At 46.2% G+C, this 18793-nt stretch overlaps 1 protein-coding gene across 2 annotated transcripts in view; it reads left to right on the plus strand.

Moving 5' to 3' along the window:
• LOC137374307 (cilia- and flagella-associated protein 44) overlaps window positions 1-18793 on the plus strand; it is a 283090-nt gene that overhangs the window by 167808 nt on the left and 96489 nt on the right. For both annotated transcript variants that reach the window (XM_068040145.1, XM_068040146.1), the window contains exons 22-23: window positions 17501-17691; window positions 18319-18502. In XM_068040145.1, the coding sequence (XP_067896246.1) occupies window positions 17501-17691; window positions 18319-18502 (375 nt within the window). The remainder of the gene's footprint in view (window positions 1-17500; window positions 17692-18318; window positions 18503-18793) is intronic.

Below are 18793 nucleotides of genomic sequence, written 5' to 3' on the forward strand. Positions count from 1 at the left end.
AGTATTTCTTAAATAGTGAGAGGCTGGGAAGTGTTGAACTTCAAAGGGGCTTGGGTGTCCTTGTTCATGAGTCACCAAAAGCTAACATGCAGGTGCAGCAAGCAATTAAGAAGACAAATAGTACATTGGCCTTTAGTTTAGTTTAGTTTAGAGATACAGCACTGAAACAGGCCCTTCAGCCCACCGAGTCTATGCCAACCATCAACCACCCATTTATACTAATCCTACATTAATCCCATTACAAGGGGATTTGAGTATAGGAGTAAAGATGGCTTGCTACAATTATTAGAGCCTTGGTGATACCACCCCTGGAGTATTGTGTGCAATTTTGGTCTGTTTACCTAAGGAAAGATATACTTACCATATAGGTCTGATACTTGCTGATGAAAAGTCACAGACCTGAAACATTAACTTTGCTTCTCTCTCCACAGATGCTGCCAGACCTGCTGAGTATTTCCAGCAATTTTTTGGTTTTATTTGAGGAAATAACATTGCCTTGCATAGGTATGGGGGCAATATTTGTAGTACCATTTGCGCTGCAACATGAGGATATGGAGAGGAAGAGGCATAGAGAGGAAGGTCAACGAAGAGGGAGAAGGAGGGCTGTCCACAACAGGCCTCTCCACAGAAGGCCCTATCCACAAGGGGCCTTCCGGGAGCACCAATCGTACTTAGCGATGAACCAGGAACAGTGCCTGAGGAGCCTACGATTCACAAAGGAGGCCATCACGGAGTTCTGCCACTTCCTTTCTGCTGACCTCGAGCCTCAAAACAAGGTGAGGATGGCCCTCATAGTGGCAATGAAGGCGAGCGTCGCCTTTGCATGGTACACTACTGGATCCTTCCTGGTGGGAGCAGGTGACATCAGCAACATATTGCTCTTTGCCGTACAAAGAAGTATCAGGGAGGTCACAGAAGAGAGGGGACCTCATCCTCTTCTACCTGAGGTGGGAACACCAGAATGAAAGGGCATGTGGAATCGCCAGGATAGCAGGCTTCCCAATGATGCAAAGAGCCATTGACTGGATGCATGTGGCTCTACAGGCACCCCCACGTCATTGGGCAGTAATACAGGAACCACAAGAGCTACCGCTTTCTGTTCATGCAGTTAGTGTGTGACCACACCAAGAAGTTATTGAATGCCTGCTCTCCTGGCAGCATCCACAATGTTTTTATCCTGTGCCAGTCTGCAATACTGACTTTTTTCAGGCCTCCAGGATGCACCTCATGACTGCTCAGTGGCAAGGCCCACCCCCTCCACACATGGCTCTTGGCCCCCTTCTGCCACATGAGGTCAGAGATCCTTTGATGAAAGCCATAGAGGTTCCTACAACACCATGGAGCAAGCCATCGAGCTCCATAAGCAACAGTTTCGCTACTTAGATCACCCAGGGTGATGTCTGCAGTACATGCTTGAGAGGGTCTCCATGATTTGGTGGTATTCTGCGTCCTCCACAACCTTGCAGTTCTGGGGGCCCAAACACTACTTTCTGGGATGTGGAAGCCACCTTGGGAGGAGGAAGAAGAGGACGGTGCGGGAAGGACCACATTCTGAGGCTTTGTTTCATTAAAATGAACTCCTCTACCCAAACATGGACCCACCATCCCCTAACAGTACAGCCATATCAGACACTACATCATAAAGTCCCCTTGCCTAGCAGCATTCAATTAAAGCTTCCAGCAAATAGTCACTTACAGCAAAGAAGGAGGCCATTTGGCCTACCTAGTCCATTCCGGCTCTCTGCAGAGCAATTCAGTCAGGCCCACTCCCTCTCTCGATCCCTATAATCCTGCAAATTTATTTCCTTCAAGTGCCCTTCCAGTTTCCTTTTGAAATTATTGATCGTCTCCATTTCCACCACCCTCCTGGCAGTGAGTTCCAGATCATTACCACTCGCTGCGTAAAAAGTTCTTCCTTACATTCCCCCTACATCTTTTGCCCAAAACCTTCAAACTGTGTCCCCTAGTCCTTGTACCATTAGTTAATGGGAACAGTTTGTCCTTGTCTAACTTATCTATGTTGTCATAATCTTGTATCCCACCTATCAAATCTCCCTTCAATATCCTTTGATCCAGGGAGAACAACACCAGCTTATGCAACCTAACCTTGCAACTAAAATCCCTCATCTCTGGAACCATTCTGGTAAATCTCCTCTGCACCCTCTCAAGGACCCTCACATCCTTCCAGCAGTGGAGCGGAGAGCAGCGGACCTGTGGGGAGAACACCGAAGAAGAGGATAAATTGAGCCTGAGGATCGAGGCCCAGTCAGTTACCTTCCGGGAGCAGAGCGGAGAGGAGAGGAGCGGACCTGTGGGGTGAATGTCGAATGAGAGAAGAGGATAAATTGAGCCCGAGGTTCGAGGCCCAGTCACTTACCTTCCGGGAGCAGAGCAGAGAGCAGTCCAGGCGCGCCAGAGTTTGGGAAAAAAAAGTTAACAGTGACATCACAGGAAAGCTGCAAGGTGATTGGTTGATGAATAACAGCTGTTAGTGCCTGGTAATAGCTGAAAGAAATCAAGGGAAAGTTCTTTTTTTAAACCTACTGTATAAGTGATAAGGTTAGTACTACTAAAGTGTGTTTTTTTTAATTTATGTAATTTATTAAAGACTTTAGATTGTAGTGGCTAGTGTTTGGAATAGATCAAGGCCCCTAGAGTAATTAGTATTTTTTAATTAGAGGAGTAACTGAGTAATCTAAAGGTAAGTCATGGCAGGAGAGCTCGGACCCATGATATGCTCCTCCTGCGCTATGTGGGAAATCAGGGACGCTTCCAGTGTCCCTGACTATCATGTGTGCAGGAAGTGTATCCATCTGCAGCTACTGGCTACCTGCATTATGGAGCTGGAGCTGTGGGTGGATTCACTGTGGAGGACGTCGTGGATAGCATGTTTAGCAAAGTGGTCACACCGCAGGTAATGGCTGCACAGGCAGAAAAGGAAATGGGTGACCACCAGGCAGAGTAGTAGGCGCAGGCAGGTAGTGCAGGAATCCGCTGTGGCCATCCCCTTCTCAAACAGATATATCACTTTTATTTATTTATTTATAGATACAGCACTGAAACAGGCCCTTCGGCCCACCGAGTCTGTGCCGACCAAGAACCATCCATTTATACTAACCCTGCAGTAATCCCATATTCCCTACCACCTACCTACACTAGGGGCAATTTACAATGGCCAATTTACCTATCAACCTGCAAGTCTTTGGCTGTGGGAGGAAACCGGAACACCCGGCGAAAACCCACGCGGTCACAGGGAGAACTTGCAAACTCCACACAGGCAGTACCCAGAATCAAACCCGGGTCCCTGGAGCTGTGAGGCTACGGTGCTAACCACTGCGCCACTGTGCCGCTTTGAATACTGTTGGGGGGCATGGCCTCCCAGGGGAAAGCAGCAACAGCCAAGTTCGTGGTACCATGGATAGCTCTGCTGCACAAGGTGGGGAAAAAGACTGGAAGAGCCATAGTGATAGGAGATTCAATTGTAAGGGGAACAGACAGGCATTTCTGTGGCCGCAAACGAGACTCCAGGATGGTATTTTGCCTCCCTGGTGCTAGGGTCAAAGATGTCTCGGAGCAGCTGCAGGACATTCTGAAGGGGGAGTGTGAACAGCCAGTGGTCGTGATACATGTCAGTACCAACGACATAGGTAGAAAAAGGGATGAGGTCCTGCAAGATGGATTGAAGGAGTTAGGAGCTAAAATAAAAAGCAGAACCTCAAAGGTAGTAATCTCAGGATTACTTCCTGTGCCATGTGTTAGTGAGTATCGGAACAGGAGAATAGACCAGATGAATGCGTGGCTGGAGAAATGGTACAGGAGGGAGGGATTTAGATTCCTGGGACATTGGGACCTGTTCCGGGGAAGGTGGGACCTGTACAAGCAGGATGGGTTACACCCAGGCAGGACCGGAACCGATGTCCTCACAGGGGCATTTGCTAATGCTGTTGGGGGGGATTTAAACTAGAATGGCAGGGGGATGGGAACCTGAGCGGGGAGACTGATGAGGAGGAAACAAGGATAGAAACGAAAGACAGGAAACAAAAAGGCATAAGTGGAAGGCATAGAAATCAAAGGCAAGAAACAAATAGGGCCATAGTGCAAAATAATGCTGAGATGTCTAAGAATATTAAAAAGCCACGCTTAAAGGCATTGTGTCTCAATGTGCGGAGTATTCGCAATAAGCAGGCGAATTAACCGTGCAAGTAGATGTAAATGGATACGATATAGTTGCGATTACGGAGACATGGCTGCAGGGTGACCAAGGATGGGAACTGAATATCCAAGGGTATTCAATATTTAGGAAGGACAGGCAAAAAGGGAAAGTAGGTGGAATAGCATTGTTAGTAAAAGAGGAAAGCAACACAATAGTGAGGAAGGATATTAGCTCAGTGAATCCTGATGTGGAATCTGTTTGGGTGGAGATAAGAAACACCATGGGGCAGAAAATGTTGGTGGGGGTTGTATATAGACCCCCCCAAACAGAAGTGGTGATGTAGAGGATGGCATTAAACAGGAAATTAGAGACGCATACAATAAGGGTGGAACTGTAATTATGGGTGCCTTTAATCTACATATAGATTGGGGAAATCAAATTTGCAATAATACTGTAGAGGAGGAATACGTTGAGGAACCAACTGGAGAACAGGCCATCCTAGACTGGGTATTGTGTAATGAGAAGGGATTAGTTAGCAATCTTGTGCGGGGTCCCTTGGGGAAGAGCGACCATAACATGACAGAGTTCTTCATTAAGATGGAGAGTAAGAGAGTTGATTCTGAGACTAGGGTCCTGAATCTAAATAAAGGAAACTATGAAGGTATGAGGTGCGAGTTGGCTATGATAGATTGGAGAACGTTACTTAAATGGTTGACAGTGGATAGGCAATGACGAGCATTCAAAGAGCGTATGGATGAATTACAACAATTGTTCATTCCTGTCTGGTGCAAAAAGAAAACAGGATGGGTGGCTCAACCGTGGCTTACAAAAGAAATTAGATTACATTACATCCAAGGAGGAGAAATATAAAATGGCCAGAACAAGCAGCAAACTTGAGGATTGGGAGCAGTTCAGAATTCAGCAAAGGAGGACAAAGGGGTTGATTAAGAAGGGGAAAATAGAGTATGAGAGTAAGCTTGCAGAGAACATAAAAACTGACTGTAAAAGCCTCTATAGATGTGTGAAGAGAAAAAAATTAGTGAAGACAAATGTGGGTCCCTTACAGTCAGAAACGGGGAAATTTATAATGGGGAACAAAGAAATGGCAGACCAATGAAATACATACTTTGGTTCTGTCTTCAAAAAGGAGGACACAAATTACCTCCCAGAAATGTTGGGGAACATAGGGTCGAGTGAGAAGGAGGAACTGTATGAAATCAGTATTAGTAGGGAAATGGTGTTAGGGAAATTGATGGGATTCAATAAATGATAAACCCCCAGGACCTGATGATCTACATCCCAGAGTACTTAAGGAAGTGGGCCTAGAAATAGTAGATGCATTGCTGGTCATTTTTCGAAATTCTATGAGCTCTGGAACAGTTCCAACGGATTGGAGGGTAGCTAATGTAACCCCACTATTTAAAAAAGGAGGTAGAGAGAAAACAGGGAATCATAGATCGGTTAGCCTGACATCAGTAGTGGAGAAAATGCTAGAACAAAGAACAGTACAGCACAGGAACAGGCCATTCGGCCCTCCAAGCCTGCGCCGATCTTGACGCCTGCCTAAACTTACGCCTTCTGCACTTCTGGGGCCCATATCCCTCTGTTCCCTTCCTATTCATGTATTTGTCAAGATGTCTCTTAAACGTCGCTATCGTATCTGTTTCCACCACCTCCCCTGGCAGCAAGTTCCAGGCACTCACCACCCTCTGTGTAAAAAAACTTGCCTCGCACATCCCCTCTAAAAAAGACTTGCAGGTTGGCAGGTAAATTGGCCATTATAAATTGCCCCTAATATAGGTAGGGAAATATAGAGACAGGTTGGGATGTGGTAGGAATACGGGATTAGTGTAGGATTAGTATATATGGGTGGTTGATGGTCGGCACAGACTCGGTGGGCCGAAGGGCCTGTTTCAGTGCTGTATCTAAACTAAACTAAACTTTGCCCCTCGCACCTTAAACCTATGTCCCCTAGTAACTGACTCTTCCACCCTGAGAAAAAGCTTCTGACTATCCACTCTGTCCATGCCGCTCATAACTTTGTAAACCTCTATCATGTCGCCCCTCCACCTCCGTCGTTCCAGTGAAAACAATCCGAGTTTTTCCAACCTCTCCTCATAGCTAATGCCCTCCAGACCAGGCAACATCCTGGTAAACCTCCTCTGTACCCTTTCCAAAGCCTCCATATCCTTCTGGTAGTGTGGCGACCAGAATTGCACGCAATATTCTAAGTGTGGCCTAACTAAGGTTCTGCATAGCTGCAACATGACTTGCCAATTTTTATACTCTATGCCCCGACCGATGAAGGCAAGCATGCCGTATGCCTTCTTGACTACCTTATCCACCTGCGTTGCCACTTTCAGTGACCTGTGGACCTGTACGCCCAGATCTCTCTGCCTGTCAATACTCCTAAGGGTTCTGCCATTTACTGTATACTTCCCACCTGCATTAGACCTTCCAAAATGCATTACCTCACATTTGTCCGGATTAAACTCCATCTGCCATTTCTCCGCCCAAGTCTCCAACCGATCTATATCCTGCTGTATCCTCTGACAATCCTCATCATTATCCGCAACTCCACCAACCTTTGTGTCGTCCGCAAACTTACTAATCAGACCAGCTACATTCCTCTAAATCATTTATAGATACTACAAACAGCAAAGGTCCCAGCACTGATCCCTGCGGAACACCACTAGTCACATCCCTCCATTCAGAAAAACACCCATCCACTGATACCCTCTGTCTTCTATGACTGAGCCAGTTCTGTATCCATCTTGCCAGCTCACCTCTGATCCCGTGTGACTTCACATTTTGTACCAGACTGCCATGCGGGACCTTGTCAAAGGCTTTACTAAAGTCCATATAGATAACATCCACTGCCCTTCCTTCATCAATCATCTTCGTCACTTCCTCAAAAAACTCAATCAAATTAGTAAGACACGAAATCAAATTAGTAAGTCCATTATAAAAGATGTAATAGCAGAGCACATGGAAAACAATGACAGGATCGGACAAAGTCAACATGGATTTACAAAAGGGAAATCATGCTTGACAAATCTATTGGAATTCTTTGAGGATGTAACTAGTATAATAGATAAGGGAGAACCAGTGGATGTGGGGTATTTAGACTTTCAGAAGGCTTTCAATAAGGTTCCACATAAGAGATTAGCGTGTACAATTAAAGCACATGGGATTGGGGGTAAGGTACTGACATGGATAGAAAACTAGTTGGCTGACAGGAAACAAAGAGTAGGAATAAACAGGCCTTTTTCCGAGTGGCAGGCAATGACTCGTGGGGTATCGCAGGAATCAGTGCTCGGACCCCAGCTATTCACAATATATATTAATGATATAGATGAGGGAATTAAATGTAATATATCCAAATTTGCAGATGACACAAAGCTGTGTGGGAGTGTGAGCTGTGAGGAGGATGCAGAGAAGCTCCAGTGTGATTTGGACAGGTTGAATGAGTGGGCAAATACATGGCAGATGCAGTAGAATGTGGATAAATGTGAAGTTATTCACTTTGGTGGCAAAAACAGAAAGGCAGATTATTATCTGAACAGCAATAGATTAGGAAAGGGGGAGGTGCAACGAGACCTGGGTGTCCTTGTGCACCAGTCGCCCAAAGTAAGCATGCAGGTGCAGCAGGCAGTTAAGAAGACAAATGATATGTTGGCCTTCATAGCGAGAGGATTCAAGTCCAGGAGCAAGGATGTCTTGCTGCAATTATACAGGGCCTTGGTGAGACCCTGGTGTATTGTTTTGAGTTTTGGTCTCCTTATCTGAGGAAGGATGTTCTGGCAATGGAAGGAGTGCAACGAAGGTTCACCAGACTGTCCTGGGATGACAGGACTGATGTATGAAGAGAGATCGGGTCGATTAGGCTTGTATTCGCTCATGTTTAGAAGAATGAGGGTGGAGCTCATAGAAACCTTCAAAATTCTAACAGTACTGGACAGACTAGATGCAGGAAGGATGTTCCCGATGGCGGGGGAGTCCAGGACCAGGGGTCACAGTCTACGGATAAGGGGTAAGCCATTTAGGACTGAGATGAGGAGAGATTTCTTCACCCAAAGAGTGGTGAATCTGTGGAATTCTGTACCACGGAAAGCAGTTGAGGCCAAATCATTAAATATATTCAAAAAAAGGGTTAGATATAGTTATTAGGGCTAATGGGATCAAGGGATACGGGGAGAAAGCGGGAACAGGTTACTGAGTTTGGATGATCGGCAATGATCGTATTGAACGGATCGAAGGGCCGAATGGCCTACTCCTGCTCCTATTTTTCTATGTTCTATGTTTATGTCCTTCCTAAGGTGTAGTGAACAGAACTGGATGCAATACTCTAGTTGTGGCCTAACCAGTGCTTTATAAAGGTTCAGCATAATTTCCCACAACAACTTTATCCAAAAACACATGAATAATGCAAACAAAAAAACAGAATTAATCACCATCATGCCTCCCCTTAGTGCTTGTCTTGTGGGTCCCTTTACAGGGCCTTTAGCTCCTACACAATGCTATCCCAGTGGCTGGAACTTGGCTGGTGGAAGGCTGCTGACTTTCACTAGGGGAGATTGCAGATGGCCTTGCAGCACGACCTTGAGCAGCTCTGGGCCCTGAGGACTTCGGATTGCACCATCTTGGCATGGGTGGCAGCAGTCTGGGCTGGCTGGCTGAGAGGCAACAGCAAGGGCACAGGCAGAGTAGCAGTTGTGGGAACACAAATGCTGTCATCCTGAGAGGGGACGGGAGGTTCGTGCTCCACAGTGCCACTGCCACTCCCACTGGAAAGCACCTCAGTAATTTGCTGTAGCACAGATTGTTGGACTGCTGTGAGAGCCTGCATGCCCTGTTGAGCACGGAGATCTGCACCCAAAATGGCAGCAGTCTGCACCTGCATCCTCCACAGCTGAGGATCTCATGACCTCTGTCTAAGCTTTTACTGCAGCACTAAGACAGCAGGAGACCTCTGTCTGTACTGCAGTGGAAGCTGAGACAGCAGCCAGCACTCCATCATGGGTTGGTCTGACAGTGCTGCCATGGAGTTGCCCACCACTTCCACAGTGAAAAGGATGGGCTCCAAGCTCTGTGTGATGCCCTGTGCCATGTTGGAGCCAGCCCCTTGCCAGTGCCTAGATGCTGGTCAGTCAGCCTGCTCGTGCGCCAAGCATCTCGGTGGACGTTTTCATCGGCGTGTTCCTATAGCTCTCCCACCCCATCCAAAAAGGTCCTCATCTGATTCTCTTGCAGCAGAACTCTCTGGGGAGTTTGCACACAAGCTGAACTATCATCCTGACCTGGCTGCAGCCCACTCGTGCCCAGTGACTCAACATGTGCTGATCCTGACTCTGTGCTAGCCTCTAAGTTACGTGCAATGCCAGTATCTGAGCTGGTAAAATTGAGTCTAAGGTCGAGTTAAGAGGAGGTAGGAATGAGGGAAGAGAGTTGGGGAGGAAAACAGACGTTCCACAGGCAATCCATCTGCAGTTTCTAAGTCATGGCAACTTTCAAGATGATGGTGAGGTGTGAGCGGGGAATATGCATATTGCAGCACCGGGTGCTACTGGCTCTGTGGCATTGGTCCCGATGATTCTATGAACCATCTCCTCGAGGGTGCTGAGTTGATGGAAGTACGCCAGTCCTCTTCCGGTCCTGTGGGTTTCCGCCTGTTGTACGCCACCTTCAGCTGCAAGAGAGAGGTAAGAATGTCAGTGACTTTGTGCTGGTGTGCTTGGATGATGATATAGCCGAATATCTGAAAGTTTGCGGAGACATGTCGAGGTGTGAGTGCGACTGGCATGATTGCAAGGTTTGGGTGGGTGAGGTCTGGTATAATATTAGAGGTGAGTCTTGACTGCCAGGGAGTGCTGTTGGGTGAGTGATGGCAGTGTGGTGCATAGACCAATGAGAGAGATGGGTGGTTTGGTGGGTGTGAGTTGTTATATGCAGATGCATTCACACACCTTGATCATCCAAGTGAGGTCATTAAACCTCTTTCAGCACTGCTGCCCTGTCCTGGATGGGACTCTTTGGGCGTTAACCACCCTTGTCACATGCTCCTTTTCTCTTCTGAGGCTCTGTCTGGAAGGCTTCCTGCCCCCCTGCAGAAACATGGACTCTTTCTTGGCCTCCACCTCTCTGGCCAGTGCCTCAAGGGTGGCGTCACTGGTGCGAGGAGCACTTTCCCTGACATGGTGCAACATTTTCCTTGACCCTGAGAGTTCCACTGCAGCTCCCCTTTTATAAGGATTGCACTTTTAAAATGTGAAGGGTACCTGGAACCTGAAGTTTCTTCAGAATGCTACTTGGCCCCCTGCAGTGTGCGGAGGCTGCTGGCGGTGCTACAGAGACCAGTGCAGCATGAGAGCCACTTGGGGTCACGCTCCAATTATGGAGATGAGGTGGATGCACCGATTTTACATGCTGCCCACCTCATTTAAAACTGCGACCCTTGCTCCCAAAAAATGAGTCAAATGAATTTCTAACCCAAGTGTTCATGAAAAGAAATCACTAAAAGCTAGTGGACAGGTACAAAAAGTAACCAAAAAGGCTAATGGAATGTTAGCCTATTTCGCAAAAGGGCTGGAATACAAAGGGGTGGAAGTTATGTTACAGCTGTACAAATCTCTAGGAAGCTCCCATCTGGAGTAATGCATTCAGTTCTGGGCACCGAACCTCAGGAAGGAAATAATGTATAGGCTTTGGAGGGGGTGTGGGGGGCAGGGGGGTTCCTATCTTGACTCTAATTTTTCTTCCCTGGTCCAGTCTCTTCTCAACTACAACCGTGACTCATCTGACACCCTATGTCATTTCGGCAATTTCCAGTTTCCTGGCCCTACCCGCCGTCTCTTCACTATTCTATCTCTGTACACCTCCATCCCCCCACCAGGATGGTCTGAGGGCTCTCCGCTTCTTCCTTGAACAGAGGCTCAACCAGTCCCTATCTACCATCAGTCTCCTCCGCCTGGCTGACTTTTCCTTTAACTCCATTTACTTACTCCAAATAAAAGGTGTTGCTTTCGGTACCTGCATGAGTCATAGTTATGCCTGTCTTTTTGTGGGGTATGTCGACCACTCTTTCTTCCAGTCTTACTCAGGACCCCTCCCCCAACTCATTTTCCAGTACATTGATGACTGTATCGGTGCCATTTCCTGCTCTCTCCCTGAACTGGAAAACGCCATCAACTTTGCTTCCAATTTCCACCCTTCTCTCACCTTTATATGGTCCATCACTGACATTTCCCTTTGCTTCCTCAACTTCTCTGTTTTCATCTTTGGGGACAGGCTGTCCACTAATATTCACTATAATTCCACTAACTCCCACAGCTACCTCGACCTGACTTCCTCACACCCTCTTTCCTGTAAGGACTCCATTCCATTCTCCCAGCTTCTCCATCTGTGACACATCTGTTCGGATGATGCAAACTTTGACAGCAGCACTTCCTTTTTCCTCAACCGAGGATTCCCTCCTCCCCACCCACTCCATTGCGGTTGACAGGGCCCTCAACTGTGTCTGACCCATTTCCTTCACTTCTGCCCTCACCCTTCCCTCTCCCTCCCAAAACCGCAACAGGGTTCCCCTTGTCCTTACTTTTCACCCCACCAGCCTCCACATCCAAAGGATCATCCTCCACCATTTATCCACCTCTAGCGTGATGAACCAAACACATCTTCCCTTCCCCTCACCTGTCAGCAATCTGAAGGGATCGTTCCCTCCACAACACTCTGGTCCACTCCTCATTCACCTCCGACATCTCATCCCCTTCCTGTGCAATCACAGGAGGTGTAATACCTGCCCTTTTACTTCCTCTCTCCTAATTATCCAAGGCCCCAAACACTCCTTCCAGCCGAAGCAACGAGTTACTTGAACATTTTTCAATTTAGTATACTGTATTTGCTGCTCACAATGCAGTCGCCTCTACACTGGGGAGACCAAATGCAGATTGGATGACTGCATTGCAGAACACCTCCGCTCGGTCCGCAAGCATGATCCCGAGCTCCTGGTTGCTTACCATTTCAACACTCCCCACTGCTCTCATGCCCATATTTCTGTCCTTGGCCTGCTACAATGTTCCAGTGAACATCATCTTCCGATTAGGCACCTTACAGCCTTCTGGAATCAACATTGAGTTCAACAATTTCAGAGCACTTATTTAATTTTATTTTTTAACCATGTGCCTGTCTTTAAATTGTTTTTCATGGTTTTGCTTTTGAACAGAACTGTTCATTATTCTGTCATCAACTCTCTGGACTAATGCTTTGTCTTTTACTACCACTATTAGCACTTTCTTTGCCTTTGTTCCGTGATATCTCTGTCATTCAATCTCTCCCACCCTCTGCCCTATCACAGGCCTTTTTTGTTCTTCTTCCCCCCCCCTGCCCCCTTTCACTTGCTCAAAGCCTATTACATTTCTAACCTTTGCCAGTTCTGATGAAAGGTCACAAACCTGAAATGTTAACTCTGTTTCTATCTTCACAGATGCTGCCAGACCTGCTGAATATTTCCAGCAATTTGTTTTTATGCCTGTTTCTCGGTGCATTGGCAGACCTGTCAGACAGCCTCCTGTCACTGTCAAGGAACATTTCCAAAAGGCAGATGGTATTACTCAGAGCTTGAAGCCCATCCTTTTCAGCTTGGAAGTGGTGGACAACTCCATAACAGCATTTGCTGACCGAGCCTTGATGTAGCCTCTGGTGGCCGCTGTCTCAGCTTCCACTGCAGCACAGGCGGAAGCCACTCAACGTCTCAGTTATTCAATGGAAGCTCAGACGGTGCCATCCAGGCTTAGACTGCTGTCATTGTGAGTGCTGATCTCATTACTCAATGGGTTATGCAGGCCCTCACAGCAGTCTAACAATCTGTCCTCCAACAGATTATTAGGATTGCTGAGGTGTTGCCCCATGGAATGAAGTAGCTCTGTGGAGCGTGAACCTACTGTTCTCTCTTGATGACAGCATTTGTGCTCCCACCACTGCCACTCTGGCAGTGCCCTTGCTGTTGTCTCTCAGCCGGACAGCCCAGACTGCTGCAATCCGTGCCAAGATGGTGAAGTCTGAAGCCCGGGCCTCAAGGCCCAGAGCTACTGGAGGTCATCCTGCAACTCAAAGTGAAAGTTGTGCTGCAGCCACTGGAATAGCACGACATAGGAGCACTAGGCCAGATTAAGGCAGTAAGGGAATGCACAAGGGTGAATCGTTCATTTCTGATTGTATAAGCAGATGTCTTTTTGAATAAAGATGTAATGTAAAGGTTATTGTTGGTGGCTTTTATTGTAGGATCTTAGTGAAAGGGACTCTTTAATAGGGCGTCTAAGACAGGTGGTGAGTTGGGGGATATGGGAGCCATGGTGGTAAAGGGATGTTGTCCTATGGCAAGTAGAGTCTGAGCAGGTGCTCTCAGACAACCATCTGAAGATGTCCCGGAAGCATCCTTCCTGCCTTCTCTTCCTCCTCCTCTGTTTCCTCCCAAGGTGGCCTCCTGATTCCCGGTGGCATTGGCTGCACCCTCATGATTGCGATGTCGTGGAGGACACAGCAGACCATCATAAACTTGGAGATACGCTTTGGCGTGCACTGGCCGCCTCCAGTCCCACCACCCCGAGCAGTTCAGGCATTGCAAGCATTGCTTTAGCATGCCAATGGCTGGCTCCACAATGTTCCTGGTGGTTCCATGGCTCTCGTTGTATGCCCTGTATTGTGTCGTCAGGTGGCGGAGGGAATCATCAGCCAGGTGTACAAAGGGTTGCCTTTGTCCCTGAGCAGCTGCCCTTCTAATTCTTCTTGGAGGCACAAAGATGCTGGGAATGGCAGATTGCCCTAGAATGAGGCATTGTGGCTGCTGTCAGGATAGCTTTTGCCAACATGAGGTACTGTGCATGCTCACACACTAAATGCACATTAATGGAATGGTAGTTCTTGCACCTCTCCCTGTTGATATGGGGGCCCACAGAACCACATGTGTGCAGTCGATGGTTCCCTACACCATCGGGAGTCCTGTTATCCTGGCAAATCCACATGCTTATCCTTCTTTTCCCTCCTTAGAGAGAGCACAATGTAATTACCTCTCTTGGCATATAGGGCCTCTGTCACCTCCTGAATGCATTAATAGACGGTATACCAGGAGATGTTAGATAAGTCGCCTGCTCCCGCCTGGAAAAATCTGGTTGCATAGAGGTTTAATGCCACTGTGACTCTTGGCAGCTACTGGCAGCACCAGCCTCTCCCTCGTGTGAGGCTCCATGTCATATTGAAGGAGGTAACACAGTTCTGTAAACACCTCCTTAGGGTGAACTTGAGTCACCTCAGGTATTGCTACTGGTAGAGGCATGAGATGTGCTGTTGGAAAATGCATGGTAAGTAGGGTCTGCTGTGGAGAGCCCTCCTCCTCCTTTGCAGCCTCTCCTCCATTTGTTGGTTCTGTTGCAGACCCAGAAGCACTGCAATGACAACCTCCATACATTCTTGCAGTCTACAGGCGACAAAATCCTCTGTCCTCCCTGAATGGTTGCACAAGCTCACCAACAGACCCTTGCGGCGGCTCACTGGCGCAGTGGTTAGCACCACAGCCTCACAGCTCCAGCGACCCGGGTTCAGTTCTGGGTACTGCCTGTGTGGAGTTTGCAAGTTCTCCCTGTGTCTGCGTGGGTTTCCGCCGGGTGCTCCGGTTTCCTCCCACAGTCAAAGACTTGCAGGTTGATAGGTAAATTGGCCATTGTAAATTGCCCCTAGTTGTAGGTAGGTGGTAGGAGAATTGTGGGGATGTGGTAGGGAATATGGGATCAACGTAGGATTAGTATAAATGGGTGGTTGTTGGTCGGCACAGACTCGGTGGGCCGAAGGGCCTGTTTCAGTGCTGTATCTTTAAAAAAAAATAAGCCACAGTACTTCCACCAACTTTGCAACTGGAAAAGTAAGTCAAAAGCACTTCACCTGCATGTTGGATAGCTGGCCCTTTAGGTAATGTTATGTGGACAGGGGGTCCTCAAACAGATGAATGTATGTTTAACTGAGAGTGATTAGCACCAGCATTCAGTGGACCTGCACAGCCGAAGTTTCAGCAATGTGCGTCAAATCAGCAGGATTGCTGTCTCTATCAGACATCTGCTTAAGCTACTGATACTGCACAGCACATTCGCGTGTGTGCCCTGCACAGCATGAGGAATGTGCCAGAAATTGCCAGCAGCATGGTCTGCACCATATTATGCCTTCAGATCTTCAATAGCACCAGTGTCAGTGGCTCTACAAAGCCCAATTTTGTGGCCAGAGAATGGGGATAATGGGAAGGAATTCAAATTGGCAGGATGTGACTAGTGATGTCCCACAGGGATTTGTGTTGGAGCCTCAACTATTCACTCTGTTTATTAACGATTTAGATGATGGAATAAATCATGGAATAAAACATATCTAAAGTTGCCAATGATGCAAAGTTAGTCAGCATTTTAAGTAGTGTAGTTGGAAGCATAAAATTACAAAGAGACTGATAGATTAGGTGAATGGACAAAACTGTGGCAAATGGATTCCAAAGTAGGTAAGTGGGAGTCATCCACTTTGGAAGTAAAACAAATAGATCAGAGTACTTTCCAGATGGTGAAAAGCTAGAAGCAGTGTTGGTCCTCTGAGACTTGGGGTTCCACATACATAGATTGTTAAATATCATGATCAGCTACAAAAAGTGATCAAAACGGCTAATGGAATGCTGGCCTTTATATCTAGAGGAATAGAATACAAGGGAGTAGAAATCATGCTACCTACCACTATATAAATCTCTGACTAGAACACACATGGAGTACTGGGTTCAGTTCTGGACACCATACCTTGGGAAGGATATATTGGCCTTGGAGAATGTGTAGCATAGATTTACCAGAATGATACCTGGACTCCAAGGGTTAAAATACGAGGAGAGATTACAAAAACTATGATTCCCTGGAATTTAAAAGTTTAAGGGATGATTTGATTGAAGTTTTCAAAATATTGAAGAAAAGGGATAGGGGGGATGGGAAGAAGCTATTTCCACTGGTTGGGGAATCTAGGACTAGGTGACATTATCTAAATATTAGAGCCAGATCTTTCAGGAGTGAAATTAGGAAACAGTTCTACACAGAAATGTGGTAGAAGTTTGGAACTGTATTCTGCAAGTGTCTGTTGTTCATTTTATGTCTGAGATTGATGGATATTGGTTAAGCATAGCTATTAAGAAATAAGGGGCAAAGCTGGGTATATGGAGTTAGGTGATGATCTCATTTAATGTTGGAACAGGCTAATTGGCCTCCTGCTGTTCCCATGTATTGCAATAACAGTATAAAACAGCAGTATTTTACTGAATTCCAAAAAAAAGTAACATTATAGGAACAGCATTAGAGTAAGAAAAAAAACAAACTTGCATTTATATACTGCTCTTCACATTTCAGAATATCCGAGAGTATTCACAACCAATGAACTCTATTTAAAGTATATGCCCTGTTTTAATTATGGTCAATTCAGCAGCCAGTTTACACACCGCAAAGGCCCCGCAAACAGCAATGCGATCTTTTATTTCAGTGGATAGTAGTTGATGGACACCATTCCCCTCACTCCTTCTGCCCAGAAATGCCCAGCTGATGACTTTGTCACCTTAACACCCACAGACAAGGCCATACACTATCTGGAAAGAGGTTGTGAGTCAGGCTCCAACAGCTGGCATATATTCATCATGATGTCAGAGGGAAAGCATAGACTTCTCAGATGCTACCTATGAAGAAATCCAGGTCAGAGCTCTGTGATGCAGACACCTGTGTGTGTGAGACACTGCACCTTCTTCGATTCCATCCTTTCCTCCTCCATCATCCTCCTCAAAAACACAAACAATGCAATCCCCAGAGGGGAATATTTCACTATGCAGAGATTCCATTAAATTCTCAGCAAGTTTTAAGAAAACAAAACCAGGATACAGCAGCTAGAAAGTAGTGACAGTGGCTCCCAGCTAAAACAGTGCTGCAGTATCACTCCTGTATGACTTTTCACCTTCCTGATCTCCTCCCACTTGTGGGAACTGTACAGCCTCCGCTCTGCCACTTCTACACAAAATTCCAAGGAAATCTTGGCACACATTTGACCCTAGCTTCCCTTCTCCATCAGACTAATCACAGTCACAGGAGGGAAACTGCTGCGGCCACTCCTACCTCCTTGTTTTACTTGTCAGACCCTCTCTATGCAAAAGAAGGCAAAGCTCGTAAAGAAAATCCAGACCAAAAATGTGTAACAAAAACATGATGACAGGAAGTCAAATTGCGCATGTAAAAGTTAGATTTTTAGTAAAACATAGATCGATTAAAAAAAATGCCAAGCTAGCTGTTGATGTGTCCACAGGTTTCGAAATGCAGTGGAGTTTGACACCATCGTTGTGCATTGCTTTGAAAGTGATCACAAGGTATCAACATACCGGGTAACGTCTTTGTCTAAAAAGTATCATCAGTTAAAGATTGACATGTTGAGGAGGAGCCTGATACAGACTGACCAAAGGAGCAAAGACAATCTTTTTAAGGAAAACAAAACAACAGGTAGAGTCCTTCCCAGGAATATTCACTGACCCGTCAAACTTTAGCTGAAATTATGCCCCTGTTAATGAATTATATCATATTCCCCACAGCAATTTGTGCCTCTAGCTCTCCAATTTTATTTGCAATACTTCATGCATTTACATACAAACTATTCAAACTTGCTTCTGTCTTTCTTTTCATCTTTCTTACACCCCTTAATTGTTTGATTTCCTTTCTACTTCTTTGTTTTCCCTTTCTTCTTCTTTCAACTCCCTTTCCCCACAGCACTAATTCCTCTCTCAGTGAGGACTCTAGTCTCAATCTTGTCTAGGTCATGCCCATCTATCCTTTGCAGATCACTTCTGTCCCAATATCAGTTTGGTATCCTCGACTTTTTCTAGTTAATGCAGCACTGATCAACTTTGGTTTGCATGGAGCAGTGTCTAGAGTGACCCTCTTGTTAGGAGCCAAAGGTTGCCATGTTATCTCATAATTTTCCCTGTTGATGAGTCAAGGTTCCTACTGTAGGCTGTGTGATCTGCTGTTAATGGTTTCCTATGTTTAATGTTGAGGCTTGGGTTGCAACTTCTAGGGGGAGAGAATGAGTTTTACAACTTATCTGATTAATTGCTGCTGTACTTTCTTCAGGCATTGATAAGGATGTGACTGCACCAGAGCAGGATATAGATGTTGACCTGATGAAAGGTTCACAACACCCACAAGCAAAGATGAATGTTGGAATGCGGCAAGCTGAAAGACTGCAGAATCTGATCAATAAAGCAGAAAAAGCAAAAAGCAAAATTGAGCAGAGGAAAAAAGAATGGAAAGAGCTGTGAGTGTTTTTTTGTGTTTTTTTTTAACTATTCAAATATTTTTGCTTTTCGGTGAGGGAATTAAATGAAACAAGACCACAAACTTTATCTGGCTTACTGATGCAATATTTGCATGTGTTCTATGCGAATCTCTGATTTCCATCGCTCCATCATTGGTGGCAGTGGCTTCAACTGCCTAGGTCCTAAACTCTGGAATTCCCTCCCTATACCTTTCTGCCTCTCTACCCCTTACTCCTCCTTAGGATGCTCCTTAAAATCTACTTCTTTGACAAAGCTTTTGCCCACCTATT

Source organism: Heterodontus francisci, chromosome 10 (assembly GCF_036365525.1).
Source record: "Heterodontus francisci isolate sHetFra1 chromosome 10, sHetFra1.hap1, whole genome shotgun sequence".
NCBI lineage: Eukaryota > Metazoa > Chordata > Chondrichthyes > Heterodontiformes > Heterodontidae > Heterodontus > Heterodontus francisci.